Genomic DNA, 27568 nt, shown 5'->3' on the forward strand with positions numbered 1-27568 from the left:
CAAAACCACAGCCACATAACCAATGTGGACTTCAGGCTGCAACTCATTAGTAAATGAATTCTATCTGAGACAGCCTTGTCAAACCCAAGCTTTACTGATTACATTTGGCTTTTAGGCAGTAATCCCCGGGGAAAGTGATTTATTTCAGCACTTGATGAGTTACTCCATAGATGGTAGTGATAATGACATTATCTTGACATAGGTTAGCATTTATAGGCCTCTTGGAAGGAATGAGTGTTCAAGGGGGATTTAAATGAAGACAGGAGGGAAACCAAGCACATTGGGGTGATAATCCACATAGAAATGCCCGGGAAGTGCTGTCCACCTGTGGCAGGAAAGGTTTTACAAAGCTGGGTGAAAGCTCTGCTCCACGTGGGTCAACAGAGAGGGGGATGTGGGCACGTCTGCTCCCTTTCTGACAATTCTTTTACCTCCCGTTCTCCCTGCATGAAAAAAAAGAGACACTGGGCTCCTTAGGATCAGGGAGTAACCTCTTGAAGTGCAGGCATTAATCTTGCCAAAGGGATTCATGCTTCATCTTCACACACCTGCTGGGATAGGGATAATCTGTGCAATTCAGACTAAGTGGCCCAAACACTAGATACCCTTCTTACCTTGTAAAACATGGAACAAGAAGACCTCACGTTTTTCCAATCTGAGTTATGAAGGTGTTCTTTGCCATACAGAGGGCAAAACTTGTGTCCCAGCAACAGCTGCTTGGAAACCCCTTAGTTTGGGAGGTCCTTGCCAGCTTGGGATAAATCAGACTGGGATCTTGAGTACTGTAGACGCCTGACAGCCCCTTAGCAGGTCCCAGGCATGTCTGTTGTCATTCACTTGGCCTAGCAAGGCTTGTTTTGTACATGGAAATACAGAGTGAGCCACCTTGAAGCCTGTCAAGGACATAAATAGAGCCGCTAGAGCATTTGAGCACCAATGCATTCACAAGACAACATCACTCCCTCAATTCTGCTGATCCATCTTTAAAGAAAATATAGCAAAAACTTACTCTGCAGCAGCAGCATCTGCAGGCCTTTGTTCAGCTTCAGGAAAAGGCTTTATGGCTGCTGAAATTGTTCTGTCAATTTTCACTTGAGAATGTGTCTTTCTAAGGATAACGAACACGCACCGTGTCTTCCTGACCCAGCATTGTCCAATCTGTAGCAGTGAAAGCAAGAACAGCTTATCTTTTTCAGCAATTAACTCTAATCCAAGAAGACACAGGTGACTAATTGCAAGAGAAAAGGCTATTACATTTTCAAGAAATAGAATTTAATTTGCTTTTTTTTCATCTCTAATATTTGGTTGGACCACAAAATTGCTTCTGTTAAAAATCAGACGTGTAATATGATTAAACATCAAATCTACCGTTACTCTTTTTAAGATAATATCTCAAGCTGCACCAAACCATCTGAGTTTGAGACGATAGAACTTGCAACATTTAATTACAATTTTGGGACAGGAGTCTAAACTTCAAGCAGCAAATGACTGGATCTCAGGAAAAAAAGAGGAAAAAAAAAAATATATATATATATATTTAGGGGAAAGAGGATCAGACTAGTACAGAATCCTGAGGGATTGCTTCATAAAACAATCTGCACGCTAAATATTCCACTGGATCAATGTTGTGTACACTGTAAAAGCAAAGGAGTGGACTTGAATTTGCCGAGTGAACACAGTTATCATAAATTGTAATGAGTCGTTAGCTCAGAGCGATTGTGGATGAGGAGGCACCCAGTGGGGACAGCAGAGGAGAGGAAGGGCAGCAGCTCCCAGGTTCCCAGGAAGGCCAAACGGAGAACAGCTCAGCTTGAGAGGCAGTCGGAAGTGCCATGTGCAAATTAAGATAAAACTATAAGGCTAAATTAAGTGAATTGCTTAGCCATAAGGCTAAAATAATGAATAGCTCAGAGAATAATACTTTTCATCACCTAGCCACATTAATATTAATTTCTGTACACACTAGTGAGATTTGAAAACAACATGGGGCAGAGCCATAGGCAATACGTGGCTGCTGTGCCATTCCCCATGGCCTGCCCGCACTGAGGACAATGCAAAATATGATTTTATTAAACTTTCATTCTTATTTCATGGCACTCAGTGGTGTTTGTGACTGAGCACAATGGGAGGCACTGGTCCAGCGCCCGCACTGGCACAGGCAAGGCTTGTTCCATGGACCCCAGCAGAGCCGTGCTGATTTACACCAGCTGAAATCTGACCTGATCGGAAGGACAAAGCTTAATTACTTCTTTATGCCCGACCCGCAGAGTGAGGATGTCCCAGCAGCACCAACCCGAGGGCACCCATCTCTCCCCTTAGTTGTAATAAACATTCCCATTCACAACACCACCGCAGCGAAAAGCAGAAGCCGCGCACCAGGCTGAACGACCAGCCTGGTTAGGCCAAGAAGAGTCACACAACAGGGCTCTCAGAGTCACGGGGTGCTCATTAGATTGCTTCCCCTGCCAGCACCAAGCAGCGGCCTGCCCAGCTCCCAGCATGACCCATTGCCCATGGGAAGCGTTGCTGAATGAGGACACGTTGCCATGCCGTCCTGCACTCGCCGCAGCTTGACAAATGCGTATAAGCAGCATCTTACACAGAGCCCATTGTAAGGATCGTGCCTTAAGGCTGTGTCCTTTCTTTCCAAGCAGAAGAGTTTGAAAGCACGCATGGAAACTATTTCTCACTGGGTACATTGGTGTGGAGAAATCCTACGGTCCCATGCTTTCCGCCTGCACACCCTCACTTACACTTCTCTCAGCCTTCTGGCTTCTGTGATTATTAATGCAGTTTAAGGCACCTGCTGATGAGTGATTTGCAGCAGGGGTGATTTTCTGTTAAACAGACCCCCTGGAGATGGGGTTATGCAGACTTGCAACACAAAACGCATGGCATTTCCCTGCATAACACTCATAAAGGCAGCAGCGGGGCAATCCTAGCTAGGGTAAAGCTAAAGGGCAGCTAGCATCAGCACTGTCAGGATTGTGACTCTGTCTTTACATTTCTGTACGAAACGTGGGTACACTGTTATGTGAGGAATGGTGGTGGCTGGGTTTGTTAAGCAAAGCAGGGCTGGATATGCCACAATGCCTGCTTTCCATGTAAGCACAAGGCAGTGGCTTTGGATATCATCAGTCACAAATCTCCTGTCGCCAAACCGCACCTTTGTGCAGTTGATTTTGCTGCGTCCGTGCATTTGAAGACTTGCTGAAACGCAGCTGTTAACCCCAAGGTATATCTCCTTACATCTCTAAAGAGGATACACGGGTTCATTAATTTCTGTCATTTCATCTGGGAAGGATCAAATCTGGATTATTTTTTTTTCCCCCTGTTCTCTTTAACTCGGTAATTACACTGCCTGTGAGAAAACAGAGCAGAAAGGAAATTACTTTTAAAGGACATGGTAATAAATGTGTCCCGTATATCACTTCGCTGGGCTGTGTTTATTATTAACTTGGAATGGGAGACGATGCAAAGCATGGTTTCAGGTTGTATGGACTGTCCCACGGCGGTGCCACAGGGACCTGGTCCGTGTGCAGACCTCATCAGCCCAACAAGGAGCTGGGGATCCCGCTGCTGTGTACATCTCTATGCAGCTCAATAGCAAGGAATTCCCTAACACTTCCCCCTTTACTGATTTCCAGTCATGGAGGATTTGATTCGTTTTAATTAAACCACTACGTACTGAGTACAGCTCCACTGACTCCACATCTACATCAGCTAATAGAGATCAAAATCTGACTTGCAGTCCACCTTGACAGTTGTCAACCTGATGAGCTTTGGCTGTGATTAACTGAGCTCTGGCACTTGGAGAGATTAACCTAAAGGCTTGGTGTTGAGTCTCAGACAGGAACTGCAGGAAAGCAGGAGAGAAAACTTAAATAAAAAACCTCTTAAGTTTCAATATAATCAAGACTTCACCTTTTTCTTTCAGGCTTAGAATCATAGAATGCTTTGGGTTGGAAGGGACCTCAAGGATCATCAGGTTCCAACACCCCTGCCACATGCAGGGCCACCAACCTTCCTATTTAATACTGGAACAGGCTGCCCAGGGCCCCATCCAACCTGGCCTTGAACACCTCCAGGGACGGGGCATCCACAACCTCTCTGGGCAGCCTGTTCCAGCACCTCACCACTCTCTCTGTAAAGAACTTCCCCCTGACATCCAATCTAAACCTTCCCTCCTTGAACTTAAAAACATTCCCCCTTGTCTTATCACTGTCTACCCTTATAAAAAGCTGATTCCCCTTCTTTTTTATAATTCCCTTTTAAATACTGGAAGGCTGCAGTGAGGTCTCCTCACGAACTTTTCTTCCCCAGGGGTTGGTCCTGACCTGGGTCAGATACTGGAACCCATCAAAGAAAGCACATGCAAATGCACAGCCCTTTCCCTCTGATGGGAAACAAATTCCTCAGGGCACAAATTTTGAAATACATATATTGGCCCTTGTATTTTCAGGAAATTAAAAAAGATGGAATCTACCCCCAAAACTTGTTTCTGCTTAATTGATGTTAACAAGCTCCATCAAGATAGCAGTTATTCTCTAACTTGGCTACCGCCTCTGTTTATCACGTGTGTATATTATTGTTATTTCTTATTGTATGTATTTATTGTATTTATTAACTCCTTGGAGTTTTACAATGACACAAAATGATGACATTCCCAGAGCTTGCTATATTAAACACAAACAAATAAGGAAGTTTGGTTTGGAGGTTCAGGAAGAATCATCACCAGAGAGCCTCTTATCTGAGCCAACCTTTGATCTGTGGCTGGAGATTTGGTGAAACAAAAGGTGGCTTATCAGGTTGTCAGGGCCCTGAGTACTAATATCCATCAGACACACTGGGCACTTCAGCTAGAGTACAACCAATCTTTGTATATTCTTTTGAGGATGCTAGGACTTTTCCTTTGGTTTGTGATTTCTCCCCCATACATGGCATTGGTTTGGAATCCCAGAATCATAGAATCGTTAAGGTTGGAAAAGACCACCAAGATCATCCAGTCCAGCCATCCAGCTCATCCCCACCATGCCCACTGACTGTGTGCCAGACCTACAGAGTTCCTGAACACCTCCAGGGATGGTGAAGAAATACCTGAAGTGTTTCAGTGATTATCCCTTATTTTCCTGCTTTCTTGTCAAAGGTGAAACGTGTGCATAAACTGAATCCATGCAAAAAGAAAAATAAAAGCACATTTTTGATTTAAGAAAATGAACTATGGAGCAAAGACCGCAGTGTGATTACACAAGCCTATTCACTGATGGAAATAAGTGCTGTGACAGGCAATTATTTCCAGATCTTACCGTGTAAGAAAGGCAAACTGTTTGCTGGATAGCATTCACGAGGGTCAGATGATGGAGGGAAAGGCCAGGAAGACAAGAAGGAAAGCTTTCACATCCCTTTTTTCAAGCTGTCACATGAAAGAAATGCCTGCAGTAACACTCACTGAATGTGAACAGGGGGATGTTTTCAAACTGCCAAAATGTCCCTCACAGGGGCAGGGAGACAAGGGAGAAGAAAATGATCATTAAGTAAAACAATAAGAGAATTGTTGCCATTTCATGTTATTTTTGTCATCCAAAGCTGAGTGAAGAGAAATAAGCCGGGCTTGTCCAGTATGTGTTATGTGAACAAAAGTCTGATGCTATTATAGGTGCTGCACAGACTTCTCATGCTGTTATTGCGGGGCAATTCAATGCAGCTGCTGGTTCTGTGCCTTGAGAAGTTAATGGCAGCCAGCAGGAACCGGTCACAGTAGGAACAAAGCCAGAAAAGGTTTTGGACTTGACTCGCTGCCCTATGGAAAACAAAACAACAGCACTAAAAGCGGTGAAATTCGGCCCCTTTGAGGGTACAGAGTTACCCTCCTTGACTACAGAGAGAACCTAAAACGGATGTGTTCCTACCACAGGCAGCTGTGAGGTGTCCCGAACCAGCTAGAGTGATTCTGGAGCGGTGCATCCATGCCTGTGGGCACAACAGCTCCGGCAGTGCAGGACGAGGTGATTCTGCAGAGAGAGCTCCTCCGGAAACACAGCCCTTCAGGCACCAGAAAGTGGGTCCTGCTGTGTGCAGATAATAGGCTGAAAAACAGGAAGTGGGGTCAGGAGTAAAGAGCGGTTCTCACAGCACAGGGTGACAGCAGTGACCTTCCACAGGGATCTGAAGCTCAGCATCTTCGTGAAGTGCCTAAAAAGGGTGAGGGGTGAGGAATCAGAGGCGGCTGCTGATAAGAAGTTAGCTAAGGGTAAGGACACGCTGTGGGAACCACAGTGAGAGAGCAGATGAAGGTCAACAGAGAACTGAAGAATTGGGCTGGAGGGCAGGGAGCAGCCCTAGCTCCTACAGGCTCTGCATAGCCAACAGCTGGGTCCTGCCCTTGGTGCCCACCAACACGTGGGCTCAGGACTCAGCAGCAGTCACAAGAGTAAAGTTGGACAGCAGAAGCCTTGGGGACAGGAGCCCAGGGGAGGGAGGGGGAAGCATCATGAGTGTTTGCCCTGTTCTCCCTTCTCCTGAAATATCTGGCCACAGGATGCAGCAGGGTTCATGCCATGTGGCTGCAGTGTCACCTTGGCTCATGCCTATGGCGGGGTGGCCCTATGCCACGCAGCACCATGGTCATGGTCTTCGTCTCTCCATGCCCTGTAAAAGGGGAAAATTTTCAAGTATGTTTTTCCACAAAGACAGAACAACCCCAACCAATGGCTGAAGTTTTCCCCAGCCCTTAAGGACATGCTTTAGAATACCCATATGCAAACCAAACATCTGTATATTGACCTGGGAGGGTCTATCATTTTGTTTGTAAGATGAAAGCTGATTTTTGAAGCATTTAGCAATAGGCTTGTTGCCTTTAGGTTGTTACTTGCAACTGATTTTGGCTATGGCAGAAGTCACCTGGCCATGCAGCTATGCCACTGGGGTACTCTCTGCCTTTTATGATACAGATCTTGTTGCAGGGCTACTGCCAGCATGTGGTTTTCTCACTATAACTTGAAATAATTCCTGGAGACGTGTTAGATCCTGAAAGCTGAGATAGTCTGGACTGAGAGATCTGCAGAGCCACCTGCACTCTCATTTCAAGAACATTTCAGTGTGTCACAAGGAGCCAGTTACACCAAAACACTCCAGTTTCACATCCTGGATACATGCATGGGTTCTGGTGAGTCATGCATAGGGTTTGGTGAGGTGTGTGGTTTGATGGGACATTTGTCAGTGCAGAGGGTGTGAGGGATACACAGGGACACAAATGAAGGTGCTGGGCGACAGGGTGTGGTGGCACATATAGAAGGTGCATGTTGGGGCATGGGAGGCATGGGGGTGAAATGGACACCCATGTGGTGGGACACAGGAGCATGGAAAGACATGCAGAAGAGCATGGGGAGTGGTGTGGGAAGACACAGAACACAAGGGGATGCAACAAAGCAGGGGGGCACAAGGGACACGTGGGTGCATGGAGGACACGTGGGGGACATCTAGGGGTGGGCAGGTGTGATGAGGAAGCAACACACAGGGTTTCTCAGCTGCGCTCTTTTCCATGACACTCTTTGAAAAGGAGGGGGAAAGCTGCCTGTTCACTGCATAGCGTGCAGAGATGTGTCAGACCTGCTTTGGGGGGGGGGGGGAAATAAAGCATATGAGTATGTATGTCTATATACATTTTGTATATACATGCATGTGTATTTTCGTCCCTGTTGTTCATTAAGGCTGTGGTATGGCAGAGGAGCTCACAGACAGGCAGTTGGGTGCTGTTTCCCATGGCCACTGAAGCAAAGCCCCCAGCAGAGGGGATCTCCTCAGCAGCCCTTGGCCACCAAAAGCTTCAATGCTGCTTCACCCTTACAGCTCTGAAGACGGCCTGAAATGCTGCCTTAAAAGTAAAGACCACTAAGATCACCTACTCCAGTCATTAACCCATCCCCACCATGCCCACATTTATATCCCTCAGTGCCACATCAACACAGTTCTTGGACACCTTCAGGGACGGTCACTCCACCACCTCCCTGGGCAGCCTGTGCCACTGCCTCACTGCTCACTCCAATGAAGAACAGAAGGAAAGGGGAAAAAAAGGGGAAATCCCATACTCTTCAGACACATATTGAGTATAATGAGTAGTTATTGGTATACGTGAGCTGTTAGCTTACAGTTCTGGCAACACCCACATTTAGAGAACATCTGTCTTTTTCTCTGAGTTGTAACCACTGTGACAGTTATACGGATTCATGTTAATTGTACCCATTCTTAATATTTAATAAATTATTTAAAACTTGAATACTTAATAATACAAGGAGGCATTAGTACTTAATTCTTCTTTTTTAAAATCTCAAACCTGTTCCACGAGTACTGTGCTGCAATATGTGTGAAGGTGAAATTCAGCAGTCTGAAGTGACCACGAATGTATGAACTTCTCCCTTCTGTGATCCTCTCCAGCTTCAGCACCCTGCCCTGCACTGTTTCATTGTCCTGACTTGAAATGAACTGAATAGAAGTTGCAACATCTCAGCAAATTCCACATGAAGATATTCCTGGCAAAGGCTGAAAAAAAAAAAAAAGAAAAAAGAAAGAAAGAAAGAATTATTGTAATGGGGTTTGAGGGTGAGGTTTACCAATTTGGCTGTTGGCTGGAAGTAGAAGTCAGTGGGAGGTGTCCGTATTGACAGTGACCGTGGCACCTCAACGACAGAAAAAGAAGAAAACTCTCAGGAGAGAAACCTTACTGAACCATAGAGGCTTTCAGATCTCAGAGCATCCTCTATTGTATTTACAGCTCCTCTGTGACTAAACACTATTTTCCAATTACTATATTTTATTTTTTTCAGTTGGTCTCCTCATCCTTTCTTTGAAGCAACGTGACCGCATAGTAAACTGTTTTTGAGGAGTGTTTGCTGTTTGAGGTTAGAAGCTGAAACCACAGTTTCTTATCTTGTCTTTCCGCGTCTGTTTTCGAATGAGCTAGCAGGGCAAAAGAGCAAAGAGCTAACAACTGAAATCTCCTTTTGTTGCTCTCCCATCCACATCACCACGACTATGGGAGGAGAAGAGCCCTCCAGGTCCCAGCTGCAAGTTTTGCTGCCTGCAGACCAAGCACGGTCTGACCTCTGAAGGGCTGCAGGCAGGGGCTGAGCTGGGAGATGGATGGAAAGCAGTCACCAACTGGCATGGTTCCACTGAAACCTGTGTCTGTTGCTTGGGAAAAGATCTAGGAAAAGGCAAAAAGATCCACTTCAGCACTTGCTGTTTTATTGCTGTCAAGTCTTTCTAGCAAATTTTTCCAGCTGCCCACTGCAGGGCATGGGGCTGCAGGTGGGAGTGTACTGCATGTGGGTCACTGCCTGCAGCAGCTCTGGTAACCCTTGGAAAGCAGACCTTGGTGTGAGAAAAGGTAATAAAATGTGCTTCTGAGATGCAATTTTAGTTGAGGCACATCTGGGAGAAGACCCTTCTAACTGGGCTGAACTGGGCCACCTTCCCAGGTTGTACCATGCACTGATGGTACCTACGAACCTTTCCAACCCACATCTTCAGAAGCCTTGAAGTGTGTTTTGTAGGCAATTTTTACCACATGCTCCAGTAATCATGTTGGATATACCCCAACATCTCCTTGTATCTCTCAGAAATGCTTGGGTTCAACAAAGTCAGGTTCGGTAATCAGTCTTTGCTTTTAACAGCTGCCATACTTGATCTTCCATGGATTTCTGTCTCTGTGACCTTCAACTAAGCAGGGAAAGAAAAAGGAAAAAAAAAAGAAGGAAACCGCTTCTTAGGCACATCTGATCCTTTCTGTTTATCTCCAAGCAGTTGTTCCTTTCCATGACAAGCCATAAGGCCATTTCAAGCACTTGGGCAAGAAGATCAAACATCGCCTCCCACGTGTCCACCATATCACTGGTGGCAGTGGTAGTGCTGGAGCCACCACCACGACCCATAGGGATGACTGGCACAAAACCCACCCCATAGCACTGGAGCACTGAGAGGTAGAGGAGAAGGAAGCAGGGGCAGCAGGAACAGGTTGTGGCTCAAAGAAGACCCCAGCGCAGCCAAAAAGGCAGCCTCATCTCCTAAAACTCACATCCAGACGTAGGAGCGAGATGACACGATTGTTCAAGTGGTAAATGATGGCCTCCATCCATGGATTGATTTCTGAGTGAAAACATGTGTAGCATCGAACCACAAGAGGTGCTCATTATTCGCACTCAGCTGACAGTGAGTTACGTGGGAATTTCGCATGAGAAGCTGAATTAGTTTCATTATCTTGAGGCTCATCTCAAAAAACACGGAGCTAATAATTGCCTCTGTTTAGCTCTGGCTCTCAGAAGATCAGACTTCATTCTTGAGCAAAATAGCCACAGGGGCTGTGTTTGGACAAACACTTCCCACTCATGGAAACACTTTCCGAATTGCACGCTGAGTTCTGTGACCCCAGCCAACCTCAACCTGGCCCTCACCTTCTCAAATGGCTGTGCCATGGTGTCTGCTGGGCCCCCACCTCAGCAGAGCTGTCCTGGGGCTGTGTGTAGGGACACAGGGCACAAAGCTTACGGTGTAGGTGGGGAACTCCACTTAGGCAACACCAGCTGCACCCTGTGTTCTGCAGAACAAGTCTCCACCTGGTTCTTGTAAGCTTCTCAACTAGGAGACCATCTGCTCTGCCAGGACTTCTCCCAGCCACTGACCTTCCAAGAGCTTTATTGCAAAGTATAACCTGACTAGTGCTTCTCCTGCCACTGCTCCTCATCTACCAGCAGAGTAATTTCCTTCCTTTATTTCCACCAGTACCTGTCATTAGAGCTTCCCTCATCCTCTTTTCCTCCTTTATTCCCAAAGAGGGCCCTTCATGTCACTAAAAAATTATGTGTCAGTCTTCTATGCATCTGAGCTGGTTTTCATGTGTCTTTCCTAAAAAGCAAAGGGCCCCTCATTACAAGAAAGACATGGAGGCCCTGGAGCATGTCCAGAAAAGGGCAGTAAAGCTGTGAAGGGTGTGGAGCACAAATCTTATGGCTAGTGGTTGAGGGAAGTGGGATTGTTCAGTCTGGAGAAGAGGAGGCTCAGGGGAGACCTTACTGTCCTCTTCAGCTGCCTGAAAGGAGGCTGTGATGAGGTGGGGATCAGCCTCTTCTCCCAGGAAACAGTGATGAGAGATGATGGCCTTAAGCTGCACAAGGGAGGTTCAGGTTGGATATTAGAAGAAATTATTCTCAGACAGAGTGGTAGTGCATTAGAACAGGCTGCCCAGGGAAGTGGTGGAGATACCATCCCTGGAGGTGTTCAGGAACCGCATAGATGTGGTTAGTGGGCATGGTCAGGATGGGCTTATGGTTGGACTTATATGATCTTACTGGTCTTTTCCAACCTTAACGGTTCTATGATTCTATGATTTTATGAAATTGCCAGGAGTGAAATCAGCCTGTGGATGCACAATGTCATGATAGCTAAATGTGTCCCCAAGTGCCCAGACAGTAGTGGGACACCAAAGCCCAACTCAGTGAACTGAAGCTGTTGAGGGAATTCAGTGACATCTTCCTTTCCATTTGTTTTATTTGCTAATTTAGCTATCACACAAAGGGAGGGATTGACAGCTGCTACAGCATGTTCTGCATCAAAGAATGAGGAACATCTTTTTCCCAGATGCTCACAGGGGGCACAGCACATTCAAGGACTGCAGGCATCAGGCCAGATAGCCAGACCCACTCCTTTCTCAGCTTCTCTCAGGTCTATTCCTTAGCAGTTTTCACTGCCAATGCCTAGAGAATGTCATGCTGGGGTGTGATGCCCCATCAGCTGTCTCCACCTGACCCCCTCACATCATCGTCCCCACTGCGTGTCCCCACAAGAACTTGAAATCCACGGCTGGCTGCAGCCAGAGTTCAGCCTGATGCGTTGATGGGGCTGGAAGCACCCTGGGGGCATCCCTCATCATGCCCCTTCCTGTCCCCTTCACAGTCCCTTGCTCTGTTCTTTTCCTGTGACAGATTTGCCCTGTTCTGTCTGCGGAAAGTACTGGAACAGTTTCATTCCTGCAGCGCTTTTCTCCTTCTCTATCCCTCTCAGCAGGCTTGGATCTATTCAATTCCTTTTTATTTTCTTTCTTTCCAGTGCAGCTTCCTTCAGTCTCAGCTTTTTGGCTGATGCTGGGCTTGAAATCCTGCTTTTCCTCTTCCCCACACTTCTTCCTGCAGTAACCCTTCGTGCATCACAGGCTTGCGTTCTGTCCCAGCACTGCTCCGATTTCCCCCCGCTCCCCCCAGGGCTGAGTTGATGACGCTGTGTGTACACAACAACACCATTCTGTTTGACGCTGGTGCTTTTAAAAATATTATTGTTATTACAAAGGAATGCCTGTGCACAGCCCTGTGACGTCTGCACTTGCTTCCCAGGTAGCCGGTGCCTGATGGCTTGAGTCAGTCTGCTGATTCAGGCACCTACTGGAACAGACCTCAATGGGCCATGGTTAGTAATCTCAAGTTTGTGCTTGTAAACAGCAGACCAGGCACCTCTTTGGGGTTTTGTTTTTGCTTGAGAAATGTGTTCACCAAAAATATGCTCTTGCTTATCTGGATTTTTTCTTTTGTTTTGTTTTTGAATGTTAAGCAGACCAGTAGCAAGAGTCACCCCAGTTGGACTGGTGGACCTCATCTCTTTTTAAACATCTCCCAAACATGGTGGTTCCCAGCCCCACTTCAGGAGCAGTCCCATGGAGACTACAACCCCTGCACACTTTAAAAAAAAAAAAAAAAGACCTTCTTCCATTTCAAAGTTGAGGAGCAATATTTCACAGTGCCTAGCATCCAGTTCTCCTGAATCCCATTTAAGTCCTGCTCTCTGGCCTTGCCTGCCATCAGGACCAGGAGAGGTGTCCTCCTCCATCGCCCAGGGGACATCCCAAAGGAAAAGCCACTTACTCTAGAGCAACTCTCACTCCCAAGTGGTGGGGACAAAGACTAGGCTGGTGGCTCCCTGGCAGACAAAGCGATGATGCATTGTTCAGTCTGAATAAGAGGAGCTCAGGGGAGACTTTATCAATCTCTACAACACCTGAAAGGAGGCTGTAGTGAGGTAGAGGTCAGCCTCTTCTCCCAGGTAACAGTGATAAGATGAGAAGTGATGGACTTAAGTTGCAAAGGGGAGGTTCAGGTTGGATATTAGGAAACATTTTTTTCTCATAAGGAGCGGTGATGCATTGGCACAGGCTGTCCAGGGAGGTGGTGGAGTCACCGTATTCAAGAACACTGGAGATGTGGCACTGAGGGACATGGTTAGTGGGCATGGTTGGATGGGCTGATAGTTGGACTAGGTGATCTTAGTGGTCTTTTCCAACCTTAATAGCTCTAGGATTCTATGATTCATGACAATTTGGAAGGAAAAGTGTAGTTTTGAGTTACTTGGAAAATGGCAAGGCATGTCCAGAGAAGCTCTCTCTAGAAATGTTCTTTCATACTTTCGCTTCACAGAATTATAGAATCACAGAACTATAGAACGATTTGAGTTGGGAAGGACCTTAAAGACCATCTAGTTTCAAACCCCTGCTGTGGGCAGGGTTACCACTCACCAGCTCAGGCTGCCCAGGGCCCCATCCAGCCTGGCCTTGAGCACCTCCAGGGATGGGGCATCCACAGCTTCTCCAGGCAACCTGTGCCAGTGCCTCACTTTTCCTTTGTTTTATTTTCATAGTATTTTGTGGCATTTCATTAGTACTGCACATTATATAAGAATATTGTACTGTTATTTTTTTTTTCTTTCTATTCTGTTTCATTTGAAAACTATTAAAACCATCTGCCACTTAGTAAACACTAACATATTTTCTTTTCTAGATCAAAGTGTCTCCTGTCTGTGTTGTAGTGGAAGTTTGACATTATTTTTTTTACAAGACAGTCAGGAGACACTTTGATCAGGTGCCAAACTGTTTCACTACAACAAACAGGCAACACTCTGAGCTAGAAATGATAAGATGTTATTATGCGCTGTGATGATTTCATTACATGTCAGCAGTAATGTAAAAAAAAAAAAAGCCCTACATAGCATATAACATTCAAATACCTTGTGAAATTCCAGATTTCTTTAAAACAAGCAGTGCATTAATCGAAAGTGTGCCTTTTGTATTTTGCTTTCACATAACTGTGACTTTTTGTTAGCATTTTTAACCATTTTTAATCCTTTTCCTTTAAAAAACCCAAAAACAAACAAAAAAAAACCAAACAAACAGAAGATACTGTCAAAAATGTTCCATTGAAAAAATTCTGATGGATTCAACTGAAAAAGCTTTTCCCGAAAGCATCTTCATACACAAAAGATTATTGCCCCCATCAGAGAACAAAACAATCACCTGCTGGCTTTTTTGTCATTCCTAAATAAATTAATTGCTTTCGGATTATCCCATCAGTGTTTCTCAAACACGACACTCCCCACTGGCTCTCATACACGTTTTTCTTTTATGCTGTGATGCTCATCTTCACAGAGAGCCCCTGGCTCTGCAAAAACAAATGCTGAGGCTACACACTGAGAAAAAAAAAAAAAAAAAGTGCACATTATCATTTCTGTCTTAATTTGCATGCTGACAAGGGCTCTTCCATAGCCATGTATATGTCTCTTGCCCCTTTGCAAGGCACCAAGCACCTGGGCACCAAAGAGATGCTCTGAGTGAGTGTGGGTACGTGGCCCTGAACATGGGAGCTGTGTGGGGAGCAGGGGGAGATGACCAGCTCCGCTCCCTCCTCCTGAATGCAGGTCATCTCCTGGCCTGTCATTAGGTACTGTCTAGCTTTTCCTGGGGACAAGCACAGCTGGAAGGGCTGGCTGCCTCCTATGGGCCTCAATAGCCCAGAAAAATGGTAGCAGAAAGGCAAGTGTGAACAAGGAGAACTTGTCTCACCAGCAGGGAGAGATGGGCACTGATCCTTCAGACATCCACTTAGCACACCCTAACAGGGGCGAGGAACTGCAGATGTCCTAAGTTTTGTTCTCAGTTATATAATTTTGAGGAACCAAAGATGACTCTGTTGGAGAAACTGGGCAAAAGTTGCATCAAAGAGAAGTTCAGTTGGGTATTAGGAAAGAAGCCTTCACAAACACTACTTGCGTAGAGGGGTTGTGGGATCTCTGTCCTTGGAGGGATCCCCAGATCTACCATATATGGCCCTAAGTGGCCCGTTCTACTATCAATTAGTTCAAGTTAGCCTGAAGTTAATTCAAGTTAGCCTGGCTCTGAGTGGGTTGTTGGATCAGATGGTCTCCACAAGTCTCTCTGACAACTTCAGCTATTCTACATCTGCATTAGGAAACGCCTAAATATAAGTGGGATGGATTCCAGCTCAGGAGATAACAAGTTTGAGGTGTGCCTGACCCTGGGCTCATGTCCTTGTCCACATCCCATTACAGCAATGACGTAGGCTGTACTGGTGGCCATGTGAATTTCTGCATCCAAGGGCAGATAAGTCATTCAAGGAACAGCACTCAATCCCTCTGAGACAAAGGTTGCTCAGATAGCATAATTTCAAACACGTATTGGACCCACCGTTGGGTTGAAGGACTCATATCACACAGCATAAGGTCACAAAGAGACCACAGGCAGTGTGCTGACCTTCAGGGATTTCATTGCTGGAAGTGTTTGTAGCAATAAAGCCACATGCTGGTGCAGCATCAACACTCAGAGCACATCCAGCACACAGCCCTGACTCCACACCCTGGGGTTTTGTGTCAGTATGTGCATTATAAACAGTGGCCAAGCATGGACGCTCCACATTTAGGTCTACTTCCCTCCCCTGATGCTTTGGGTCGGGGAGGTCACTGTCCGAGAATGACTTCAGCATCTGCATAGCACTTGTTGCTCAAGAAGTGTTAAGCTTTAGCTCATCTTCTCCCCTTTTTAACGGGCTATTTAGAAACAAAAGCTGTAGTATTGTGTATAATTGCTGTTTCAACTCAATAGTAGTATTTTAGTATGCCATAAATCATTATTGAGAGAAAAAGACAGAAATCCAGACTGGGAGGCTAAACGTGTGGGTCCAACCAGAACGAATTCAAGTCAGACGTTTCATTCCCTAGGGCTCACCACTTCCATGCTTTTCTTCACAGAAGATTGCTTTCAAAAGTTCATAAGCACTAAGCAAAGTTTTACTTCATTTTGGAAAGCTAAGAATTCAGTATTTTCTCCCCTATAAAGAGGACTCACATTTCACGGGGTGTTTGTTGTCATTGCCTGTCTGCAGGCATCTCTTCCTATTACCCTCTCCTTCTCTAGGTGAAAATCACAGCATTTCTCACTGCCCGTGATGCTCTCTTATCCCATAGGGTTATCCATTAACTTGTGCCATCCCTCCAAGCATCCTGTGTGCTGAAAGACCCTGGAAACCACATAGCCCAGCGTGCCCAAGGGCTTCCCCCTTCACCAGAAGAGGGAAACAGCCTGGAAAAGAGAACTACAGATTCTGAAGATCCCATCCCTTCCCAAATGAAAATATTTTGATGCTGTGGCCTAAAGAGAATGGCTGTTTACCAGCTTCAAACAACCCCACGTTCCTCAGCTTCCATCTAAGAGCTCCTAATCCTGCCTATCCTCCAAACCAGAGAGGATTAAACATGGTCGTGGAGTTACAGCCATCATAGGAATGGGAGTCACAAAACTCAGCACCATGAGGTCTGCAGGTCTTTGTGTCACTTATCTGTTGCTAGAACAACTTCAACTTCTCATACAATGTTTGTGCCTTTCCCAGAACCAAAGACATCCCAAGAAGGACTGGTCTGTCATTCCACTGCTCCCTTTGAAGAGCCTTGCCCCCTAAGCAAACAGGGGAGGAAGTTCTCCTTGCTCACACGCTCCAGCAAAGCACTTTGTCTGGGTTGGGAGGCATCTGCCAAAGCGGTAACGTACGGCATGTTCTGCCTCTCTGTTTGCATGGTTTGAGGAAACAGGCTGCCTACACAGCCACCTTCCAGATGGAGCAGTCCCATGTGAATGTGGACCTTTGTTAGCAGTTGCCAGCTGTAACGTGGTACACGAGAAATGCCTACATGGAATCATAGGGTTGGGCTGTTTTGCTTAATCATTCTGATGATGGTAGAATACAGCTGCCTAAAGGGCTGTCCCCTTGGAAACCTCCCTGTCCACACATTTGAGGGCACTCAAGATAAACCAAATATCCTGGCACGCTCATGATAGAGAGAAGCTTTAAAGGGAAGAAAGAGGTCTAACTTCTATGTCTTCAAAAAACAGCTTTCCCTCATTCAAATGCTCCTGATGCTGTCCTTCAAACCCTATAGCATGCAGAGAGGACTCAAGATGGAGTTCTTGCTGTGGCTGGTTATTTTTGTTGGAAACGGCTGTTGCTATTTTTCCATCCCGTTGATTTAGCAAGTGGGTTTCAAGAGAATAAAAACAAACAAACAAAAAAAAACAACAAAAAAAAACCAACAAAAAAACCCCACCAAAACAGTGCCTTCTCTCGATCTTTTATTGTGAAACACAACCTGAGATTTCAGAAACTTGTGGTCAGAAGGTTCTGGCTGCCCTCACCATTTGTGGCACCATGAGAGAACACTGAGGACATTATGGCTATCATCCTGCTGGGGACAGAGGGACACCTGGTCCCAGCTGCCTGAGCCTGCTTTGCGAGAGCACCTTCTGCAAGGAAGCCATCTAATGGGAACTGGTTGGTGCTGTACACTGCTCAGATTGCAGATGCTGGAATAAAAGTGCTTTGGAGAGTCTTTAGGGGTGAAGGAACAAATGCCATCACTTCTAAAGCAAAAGTGGAGTCTAATCTTGTGATGTTCAGTACAATTGCAGTATTATGAAACATCCTTTGAACACTGCTTTCCTTACCTGTTAGCATAGCTAAAAGCAACAAGTTGTTTTTCCCTTCCAATTTTGTGGGAAATAGATTGTACCCTTTATTCCTTTCTCGAGGAAGAGACTGAATCGCTTTTTATGATCCTGAATTTTGTGATCACACGTTCCCTCTACAAAAGCAATCTGTGTTTTGGCATGATTACGTGCATACAATATGAGTCACAAAATACAAAGACAAAATATTGTGGGTATGCTCCTTCATAGAGAAATTGATAGAACATATTGAAGAATAAGGATACGGTGGAAGTGGTGGAGCCACCGTCCCTGGAGGTGTTCAAGAACTGTGTGAATGTGGCACTGAGGGATGTGGTCAGTGGGCATGGTGGGGATGGCCTGATGGTTGCACTGGATGATCTTAGTGCTCTTTTCCAACCCTAATGATTCTGTGATCTTATACCACAAAGCTATCAGTGATCAAGAAAAAGCCTACAGCTTCACTTTGTGAGCAGGAAGGACTAACCCTGTAGTTCTGTTTAACCTCAAGCCCTTGATTAATTTGTTGTGGGACCATAACAAAGCAAAGGTAGCTTGTACATCTGTCAGGGGACAGGGGAGAAACTTAGTCCCAGTATAGCACCAGTGCTTTCAAAGCATCAAAAAAAATTCATAAATCAGGCCTGATGTGTCATTTAATACTAAAAAATAATTTGGGATTTTTTCTTTTCTTTCTTTTCAGGTTTCTGGCTCTGTACATCGCAGGTCATTTATATTTTCTACTCAGAAGCCAAAGGCTGAAAGCTGATTCACTGTTAATAGAAAGTATGAAAGCCTGCTAGGAGCAACATGATTTCAGGAGCTCAGACTATCATGGGAACATCAAATGCATCTGGCATTGTGATAAGGCCATCAGAAATTAGCAACACCAAAGGCACACCCTGGGTGTCCTTCTAACACAGATCATAGCTGATATGTATCTGTCTGTACTGACATCACCTAGAGCCTCAGCAGCATACTTTGGAGGTAAGTATAGGTAGAAATTGCATTTGGTGAAAGTTTAGATCAAAAGTGAGGGTGTTTTTCTTCTCCGTCCTTTTAGAAAGAAAAGGGAAATTGATGTCTATGAGGTTCACATGCGTCATCTCAAAAGGGTGGGCATTTTCTTTGCTGAGCTTTTCTCTCAGGCCTGCCAGGATTACATTCTCATCAGAAAGAGAAAGTAAAACTTTAACCAGAAATGAAAGTGACCCATTTAGCAATATCTCATCTGATATCTTGCCCACAAAAGCAGAGCAAATCAATGTCAATAAGGAGTGCCAATACCCAAAGTTCTCTCCTGTTCCAAAAGAGGAGCAGCTTGTATACCCTGCGGGGGCCCAGAGAGACAGGCTGGGATGGGACAACAAGGCAAGCATGGCACTGGCTATCACACAAGGAGGCTGAGGCTGCACTGTTTTGTGGGATTTGTCACAGAATATCCCAAAATACAAGGGTGGAAATGAGCTTTAATGCATGACTGGAAGATATACCCAATGGCAATTATTAAACATCTTGGTGCAGTGTCCATTTGGGGTAGTCCTTTAATTGTTGGCTGTTGTCAGAAGGTTTGAAGATGCTCAGAATCAAGGACAGCTCTGTGCCTTCATCCATAACCTGCTGCTGATCCCAATCAGTTGGAGGTGCTGGGATAGATGGGCTAAGTCAGCCCTCACCAATAATGCAGGTAAGGGTGCTATGGATGAAAAGAGCAGAAAGCATTGCTTCAGCTGTAGCAACATCAGTGGTACTGGACAGATTAATAGGAACAGCCACTACTGAAATACATTTTCATGACCAGAGCCAACAAAAATCACTACGGGCAGAACTGTCCTTGCCTTCTGCAGGGTGTTTTTTGTTTATTTTGGTTTGGGTGGAATTAGCTTTTGTCAGTTTGGTGGGTTGTCTGTTTTGTTTTGTTTTGTTGTTGCTTTTTGTTGTTTTACATTTTGCATTTCTTCCAATTAATTCAAATGCCTACCTTAAATTTATTTTGGGAAAAAGGAAAGGACCCAGCCCTACTGCAAACAACATCCTTCAGCAGCCTGCTAATTTCCACTTCCATCATGGAAGTGCCAGTGCTGTTGCTTCTGTTCCCAATGCCAGAAACAGAACTTCAGCAACAGGATGGAAGACAGCAGCACCAACACCAATTAAAAATGCAGATGTCGCTTTCCCTGGGCTACTCAAATACTCTCCGTATTCCATGGGGCTTTCCAATCGGCAGGCAAGGGGAAGGCTTGTTGTAGATACATAGAATACAGCAGTAAGCCAGGAAACGTGTCTCAGAAATATCCCCAGACCTCCACTAGCAGCCTTGTGAAACAAATAGAGGCCCATAGTAGACTTCCCTTCCCAACTGACGTTCCTCTTCATTTATTAAAAGCCACAAACTCACAGCACAGCTGAAGCTGGCAGGGGCCCTCTGGATCTATGTGGCTCAACCCCTGCTCCAGGAGGGACACGTAGAGCAGGGTGCCCAGGGCCATGTCCAGGCAGTAAAAATGTAATAAGAATGTTAAGATCCCTTTATCCCACAGGGATTTGGAAGCCAATTCTGGAGTAGATAAGGCTGCATCCTCACTTGCCCCAGGCAATCTGAATACCAAGAGCTCAGAGCAGTTCCAGAAACCTGTTCTCATTAAGCCAGGTGGCATTTCAGGACCCTGTCCCCCAGCCATGCCTCCCCAAGGAAGGGGACTTTGCTGGCTACCAAGTACACCAAATGCCAGTAGCAGTTCAGGGCTGTAATAAAGACACTGTTCAGCTACGACTTTTCCAACACAGGTCACATACAATGGCTCTTATAGTCACCCTGTACCCTAGATCTGCCTTCACATCCCCAGCCATGTTTTATTCATGTATCATAGGCTGGAGCTGCTTCAGCTTTCCCTACATATCCTGGCATTCCTTGAAAAGCCTGAGTTTGTTCATGGGCCTTAAGAAGTAGAGGGATAATGGCCTTCTCGGAAAACAGGCTGTCCTAGCTCAGGTCCTCCACACAATCCATTAAACTGACGGCTGGCACTCATTATGAGCATGACTGAACCTGACCCACCACCATTCCCAATCAGGTTTGAAGGTGAAGCTTATGGAGACAGGAAGAAGGCCTGGGGCACGTTTTCCTCTGCCATCTATGAATATCTACATTTCCATCCTCTCCTCATCTCATCCAGACTGTCCCAAAGCACTTTTTTTTGTTCAGATTGGAGTGAATTCCTTATAAAGGGCAAATGGAGAATGGTAGCAGCCTTCTGACCAAGGTGCTGCTGAGTATTTTCACTGCTGCACACTCACCTTGTCCTCTTCTCAAGTTGGACCTCGTGCTTTGTGGGAAGTCTTAAATGGAGCAACGTCTACTGCAGCCAAGAGAATTAATGTCACAATTCTATTTGAAGGAAATGACAAATGCGTCCTCAAATTCAAAGCAGACACATCCAATCTCCTGGCATGACTGTGGTGAGGTACAGCAATCTCCGTTCTGCCCCCAGATCCAGGCAGCGCAGCAACCCTGATCCATCAGCAGTGAGGTCAGCTCTGTTGGTCTGAGCTACATCTGCTTTTTCTCCCAAGGAAGCATTCCATCTGCCTCTCCATCAAGCAAAAAAACTGAAGGAGGCAAAGCCTGCAGCAAGTTGCAAACCAAATCCACTCCCACTACTCACCTTTGCTTTTCTCTTCTCTTCTGGTTTGGGGTTTTTGACAACTGTATCTTTTCTAAACAAAAGCCCACACAAACCTCTCTTCTGACACCTTTCAATTCTGATTTTGTGAGCCTTTATAACCAGAAATAAGAAACACTTTATATGAGACCATTAAATCACTCAATAACACCCTTCAGAGCACTTTTACACGAGGCTGTGATACGTATGTGTGGACAGCCTGACACCACTGGGAGGACATCTTCATCTCTGGGGCAGCAGCGTACAGAGGAGGTCAAGGAAGTATTTCTGAAGAGTCATTCCTCACAGACACTCAGCTTTTGAGTCTGGTGACCCTGTAGGAGATCAAGGCAGCCACCAACAGGAAATATGCTTTTACAAGCTGAAGTCCATAAGAAGAAAGGAGTGCTGGTATGGAGGAAGCACTCCTAAAAGTATCCTATGAGATCCTTGTCTCAAACCCCTGCACGCCACCATAATTTCCCTGCAGGCCAGAGGCCCAGCAGCAGGATGAGCCCATGGAGGAGGCAGAAGGGGCCGAGCATCAGAGCAGAGCCCCACAGGCTGCAGCCACAGTGAGCACAACGTGGAGGGCATGGTGCTCCGGCAGCAGTTGGCTTCACAGAGACTGTGAGTGTAAGCACAGATCTAATTGAATTGCAGATGTCTTTTCTGATGGCTATCTGAGAACAAGGCTTTGATTAAAGCAGCAGCAACAGAGAGGCAGAACAGGCTAGCTCTGGGTAATAAAACTAATGGAAGGAAGAACGACCACTTACTGTGGCCTCCTCAGGGAGCATAAAGCAAGCAGATAGTCTAAACAAGACTTTCTTCTTGAGAGTCAAAAGCTTGGCACAAATAGCCAGCTTCCAGCTCCTGAAGATCCCAAATATATGTAGGGCTAGAAAGCAGCTGACCGTGATTTAAATAATCCACAAACTCTTCTCCCCCCCTTCCCAAACTCCTTGACCAACAACAGATCCGCAGTCTTTCTGGAAGGTCAGATAGGTTTGTTCTTTGTTTTTAAAGCTGACCACTTTTATTCTGTCCTTACAGACTCATAGAATGGTTTGGGCTGGAAGGGACCTTTAAGATCATCCAGTTCCAATCCCCTGCTATAGGCAGGGACACCTCCCTCTAGACCAAGTTGTTCAAAGCCCCATCCAGCCTGGCCTTGAATGCTTCCAGGGAAGGGGCATTCACAGCCTCTCTGGGTAACCTGTTCCAGTGTCTCACCAGTACAGAATTTCTTCCTAATAACTATTCTAAATCTACCATCTTCCAGTTTAAAGCCATTGGTTATTCTGAAGATTCAAATGGATTTGTCCTGAGCTCGTACATGCTGGATCTCATGAAGCCCCTTCGGATTTGATGGTGCCTTCAGAGCTCCTAAGGGAGAAAGCTCTCAGCCCATCCAAACTAGAAGACTGAATTAGAGCACTGTGACTTTTTTTTTTTTCTGTCCATCTCATGACAACTTGTACCACATCCAATACGTACTACTACATACATCACTGAAAAAACACCGCCACCCAAGGCAGCTGAAGAATCAAACTTTACGCTGACCTAAAAATCTGGCTCAGCCCAAGAACAAGGTTTCAGAGAACTGCTTTCCCTATGTTCAGCTGGCTGCACCCAAGCAGGTTTTGGGGGTCCCTTGGCCAAGTCTCACTGCTTCTTGTTCTCACTCAGCTCTCCTGGGGTCATCTCAAGGAACAACAACCTGGAGCTGCGTCTCAAGGAAAGCCTTCGCAGATTTGCTCATTTTCCCTTTTGAACTGCTGCCCTTTTTTATGTATTTCCAATGTAAGGAAGCTAGTTTTTCCTTAGTTTGGCTTTTAACTTCATTGTTGAGCTTGGCCTTGCTCCTGTTGGAACCCAGACCCTGATTCAGGAAGGCAGTTGCCAGTGTCTGCTGGAAACTCCTTGCCCTGGGATTTTCGGCCACACTATTTATTGGCCTAGCTCGGTACAGAGTAAATGCAGTCGGAAGTCTCGTGCTTACTCATCACAGCAGAAGAGTTTGGCCAGTGGCAAGTGTTTTTTGGTCTCCTCAAACACGCACTTGCAGCTCCACAGCTTGTTCCAGGCCTCCACAGAGCTCCCTCCTGCAGTCACTCTTGTTCAGCTCAGTTCCATACACCTGAAGCCATGCTGCCCAGCAGGTCTGGAGCTGGGTGGACTTCCAGCCTCACACTTCAGACTTGCAATTTGTTTCGGGTCCATTCCAGCAGAAAACTCTCCAGAATGTTAAAAAGCATCATCCAAAGGAGAAAAGAAAGAAGTATTTCAACACCTAAGATGTGAACTGTTGTTACTACTCAAGATACTATGTTACGCTAAACAAGCATGCCTGCAGCCAGCAAGCTGAGTACTGCTATTCCACCCCACAAAGAATAAATAGTAATTAAACTTGTTTGTATTAATCTCAATACATTTGCTGGAGCTAAAGAAACCAAGGGTGGTAATTCCCACATAGACTCGCTGGGTTTTCTTCTCCAGCTGGAGGATAGGAAGCTGCCTTCCAGGCACTGATTTCTTCCAAAAGAATTAGGGAGAGGCATCTCTAAGGCACTGTGCTTACTACAGTATGGCAGGTTTGGTCACCATGCTCTCCGGACAGCTTTCAGACAGTAATGGAGCCTACTTCTCTTTCTGAAGCATTTACAAAGCCTTCAGAATGCAGACAATCTGGACTTCTCTTAGAATTACTTGCCAGATCTTGGCTATTGAGGCCACTTGATTTAAAGTGCTCTGAAAAACGATTTGTTGTAGAACAAAAGCAAAAATCAAATAAATTCATTTCAGCAGCATTACAACACAACGAGTGTCCACTCTTTGTTTTGGTCTCAAGTGAAATTTTGGTCAAACAGAGTCTGTTTCACTGAGAGGCTTCAGTTTTGACAGAGTGATTGCTAACATCATCTCCACACAAAGTTCTGCTGCCTAACTTTAGCAATTTAATAACCAGCTCCAGAAGCTGGCTCCGTGGTTTTAAAGCAATTAAAACAATCCTGCAAAGAACAAATGCCCAGATTTGCCAACAGTGAAGCACAGCGTACTAAAATTATCGACGTGTTATCTAACATAAAGCCTTCAAGCTTTTAGACACTGTATTAAAGAACAGATGACAAAAAAAAAAAAAAATCCTAAATATGCTCAGGCTGTCCTTTAAATGAAATAAACCCAGAGCTCAATCTCATTTCTGAACATTAGACATTGTTGGCAAATTTTGGTGAGCGAAGCGGGTGAAAAGGCCTATCTGCACATTAACATCAACTTCTTATGTACTCAACATTACTGCCTGGAAGTGCTCGAGACATTCAGAATATAAAGGCAACTGGAGACAATTAAGCCACTTACAAAGCACCAGAATTAGCATTCCTTTTGTCAGATTCAGATAATTCAAGTGCTGTTCTGCCACAAAGGCTATCATCAATTTCTAATTTTAGCTTAATCCCTCAGAAAAAAAAGCATCTAGCCTTTCCCTCTGTTGTTTGCTCATTAAGAATCTTTTAAATTACATACTGAAACCTTGAGAATGCAAACTACGAATTAAAGCTCACATTCCCACAGGGACATGCTCATGCAGTTGCTTTGATATGCTGATCCCAGGAAGGGTAACATGACAACTCGTGCAGCAGCACAGCAAAGCAGCGCGTGAACTTCTGCATGACCTGAACCCAGCACAAGAATTTAGCTTTAAGTCACAGAAAAAAAAGATGGTCTATCCTGACTTTGAACCCACTGCCTTCTCATTTCCTCTGCTACACCTACTTACTCTCAAAAACAGGACATTCCCAAGAAATGCATCTTTTTATACTTCTATACGCTATCGTGTAGAAAACTCTCTAACAACTTTATAATTAACCTTTACATTTGAAGTCAAATTCCAGCACCATCCTAGAAGTTGGATGCTTTCAAGTGCCTCCATCAAGGAACGATCACTTTATATTTAATTTCATCAGAGATGAATCCTGCAAATACCTGGGATTTGTATCCTTAACACCACTGAATAGGACCCACTGTAAAAGTGCAAACCCCTCCACTATCCCAGCTGCAGGCTACAGCCATGCCATATCCGCAGTCTTTCACTTGTAGGTTTAAATCTGGCCATATTATAATCATGACTACTGAAGAGGAAAGCAGCTTTTTTTTTTTTCCCCAAAATGGAGGAAAACTCTCTTATCTTCATGCAGAGCTGAAGTCCTCCTCCTCAACCCGAAAATGTAGATATCACACCGTGCGTCAAGTTTACACAATTTCAGCTCACAAACAACAATATAAGAATCAAGGTGTGAGCTGCAGGTGTGGAAGTGAGGTATCCTTGAACATCCACAAGCTTCAGCCCGGTCTCATCATGCTGTAGATGTGATGCCCCCACACTGGCCATGCTGAGCTGCAGGGTGGCTGCCAGCATGGGTGCTGCTTGCGCTCTTCTGCTCACAGCTTGAGGAAAGCACTCAAGGCTCCTGGCATTTCAGCACTGCTTCCTGGTCTGCTCATGCCAAGCCCAATTGCAACATGTTAAAATGACTGCAATTAACATTATTACAATATGCAAACAGTGATTTATCAACATTGTATGCTTTATTGAAAGTTGACAAGTGCAACAGTTAAATACATTGACGTGTTACAACTGTTTAGAGAACATGCACAAAAACATATGCATACTACTATACAGATCATATGCAAAAATTCATACTGGGAAATCAATATTTTTTTTCCTTTTTTTTTTTTTAAATTCTTTGCTAGCGGGGCTTGGTAATTTTTGGAGTGGTTTTTCCTGTCTTGAACCAAACTACAATGAACAAAGATTTACTTCAAGATAATCAGCAGTCAGGGAACTTCAGAAGTTACACAAACAGCATAAATCTGCCAAATTCTGAACAGTTGCGTAGGTGCATTCTTATTTAAGTAGCATAAAAAAAAAAAAAACTTCCCAAACTTCTTCAGATCAGCCAATGAAACAACTAAACCTCAATCTGTACAACCTAAATAGTTACAGTTTGCTATTTTACAAAGTAATTACACTAAATACACAAATATACAGTAGGCAAATAACCTTCATTGTAATTCTCCTATGACCCAGCTATACGTCACCTACCTGCCTTCTATATATAATACAGCTTTATGCACCTGTCCACTGCTTCAGAAAACGGTGCAAATATTTGCACTTAAGGTTTCAGGTGACAGTTAAGTGTTAAACACTGAGTTTACCTTTCTCCCTCTTCCTCTGAGGTCCTAATGCACCGGTCCTCACTCGGAACTCAGGTGCACTATGGGGGTTGAGCCATCACTTTTGTTTTTCACTCCAGTCTATTTCTTCACGTTTCCGAGCTGGAAAAGCACTTGTATGGGTCGCGTCACTGGATGAGCAGATTTAAAAACAAACAAACAAACAAAAAAAATTCAGGCATGCAGCTTCGTTTCTCAGCCACCTGCAGAAGCTGCTCGCGTCCCAGCGTCCTCGTGCTAATTGTCTGGAAGAAGTTCGTTTCACTCGATCAACCTAAGAACGGAGCCTCCTTCAAACCAGAGGGGAGGGAGGCAGGAGGGAGGCAGATGAGTGCGGGGAGCCCCTCGCGGCGATGCGCGGTGCGGAGTCCTGCAAGGTGCCGGGGATGGGCCGCACGCCACCAGCCCTTCTGCAGGCAGTCCAGAGGCCGGTGGGGTGGCGGTGCCACCCATGGCTACGCCGAGGGCCCCGAGCCCTGTGAGGCCGGCTGGGCGGGCTGCTGCGCCGTGCCCTGCGCCTGGCCGGAGGACGGCGGGGAACCAGTCTGCAGCTGCGCCTGGAACTGAGCGAGCTGCTCCGGGCTCGCGAGCGTTTTGAGCAGCGTGTTCTCCTGTTCCAGCTGCGAGTTCTTCTCTATCAGCTCCTTGATCTGCTCCTTCAGGACCTCCACCTCCTCCCGCACGGCGTACATCAGGTGGCTCTTCACCAGGTCCTGCGGGAACGGGCGGGCAGGGCGTCAGGGGGCGGCCCGGGGGCGCGGGTCCCGCCGCACACGTGCGCCTCGGGGGGACGCGCAGGCCCCGCCCCCGCCCCCCCCGCAGCCCCGCCCCGAGCCCCGCCCCCCGC

General features: G+C 45.7%; 1 protein-coding gene across 5 annotated transcripts in view; it reads right to left on the reverse strand.

Moving 5' to 3' along the window:
• The window catches only part of TSC22D1 (TSC22 domain family member 1), a 119504-nt gene that overhangs the window by 12988 nt on the left and 78948 nt on the right, over positions 1-27568 (reverse strand). For 3 of the 5 annotated variants that reach the window (XM_031615658.2, XM_031615657.2, XM_031615659.2), the window contains one exon: positions 26055-27434. In XM_031615658.2, the coding sequence (XP_031471518.2) occupies positions 27177-27434 (258 nt within the window). In that variant the 3' untranslated portion in view covers positions 26055-27176. Of the gene's footprint in view, positions 1-614; positions 894-1009; positions 1159-5306; positions 5801-5909; positions 6087-8300; positions 8539-26054; positions 27435-27568 lie in introns of those variants that run through there. The other 2 variants (XR_016461719.1, XM_090131528.1) reach the window with 2 other exon arrangements.

This window comes from Phasianus colchicus, chromosome 1, assembly GCF_987193195.1.
Source record: "Phasianus colchicus chromosome 1, bPhaCol1.hap1.1, whole genome shotgun sequence".
Taxonomy (NCBI): Eukaryota; Metazoa; Chordata; class Aves; order Galliformes; family Phasianidae; genus Phasianus; species Phasianus colchicus.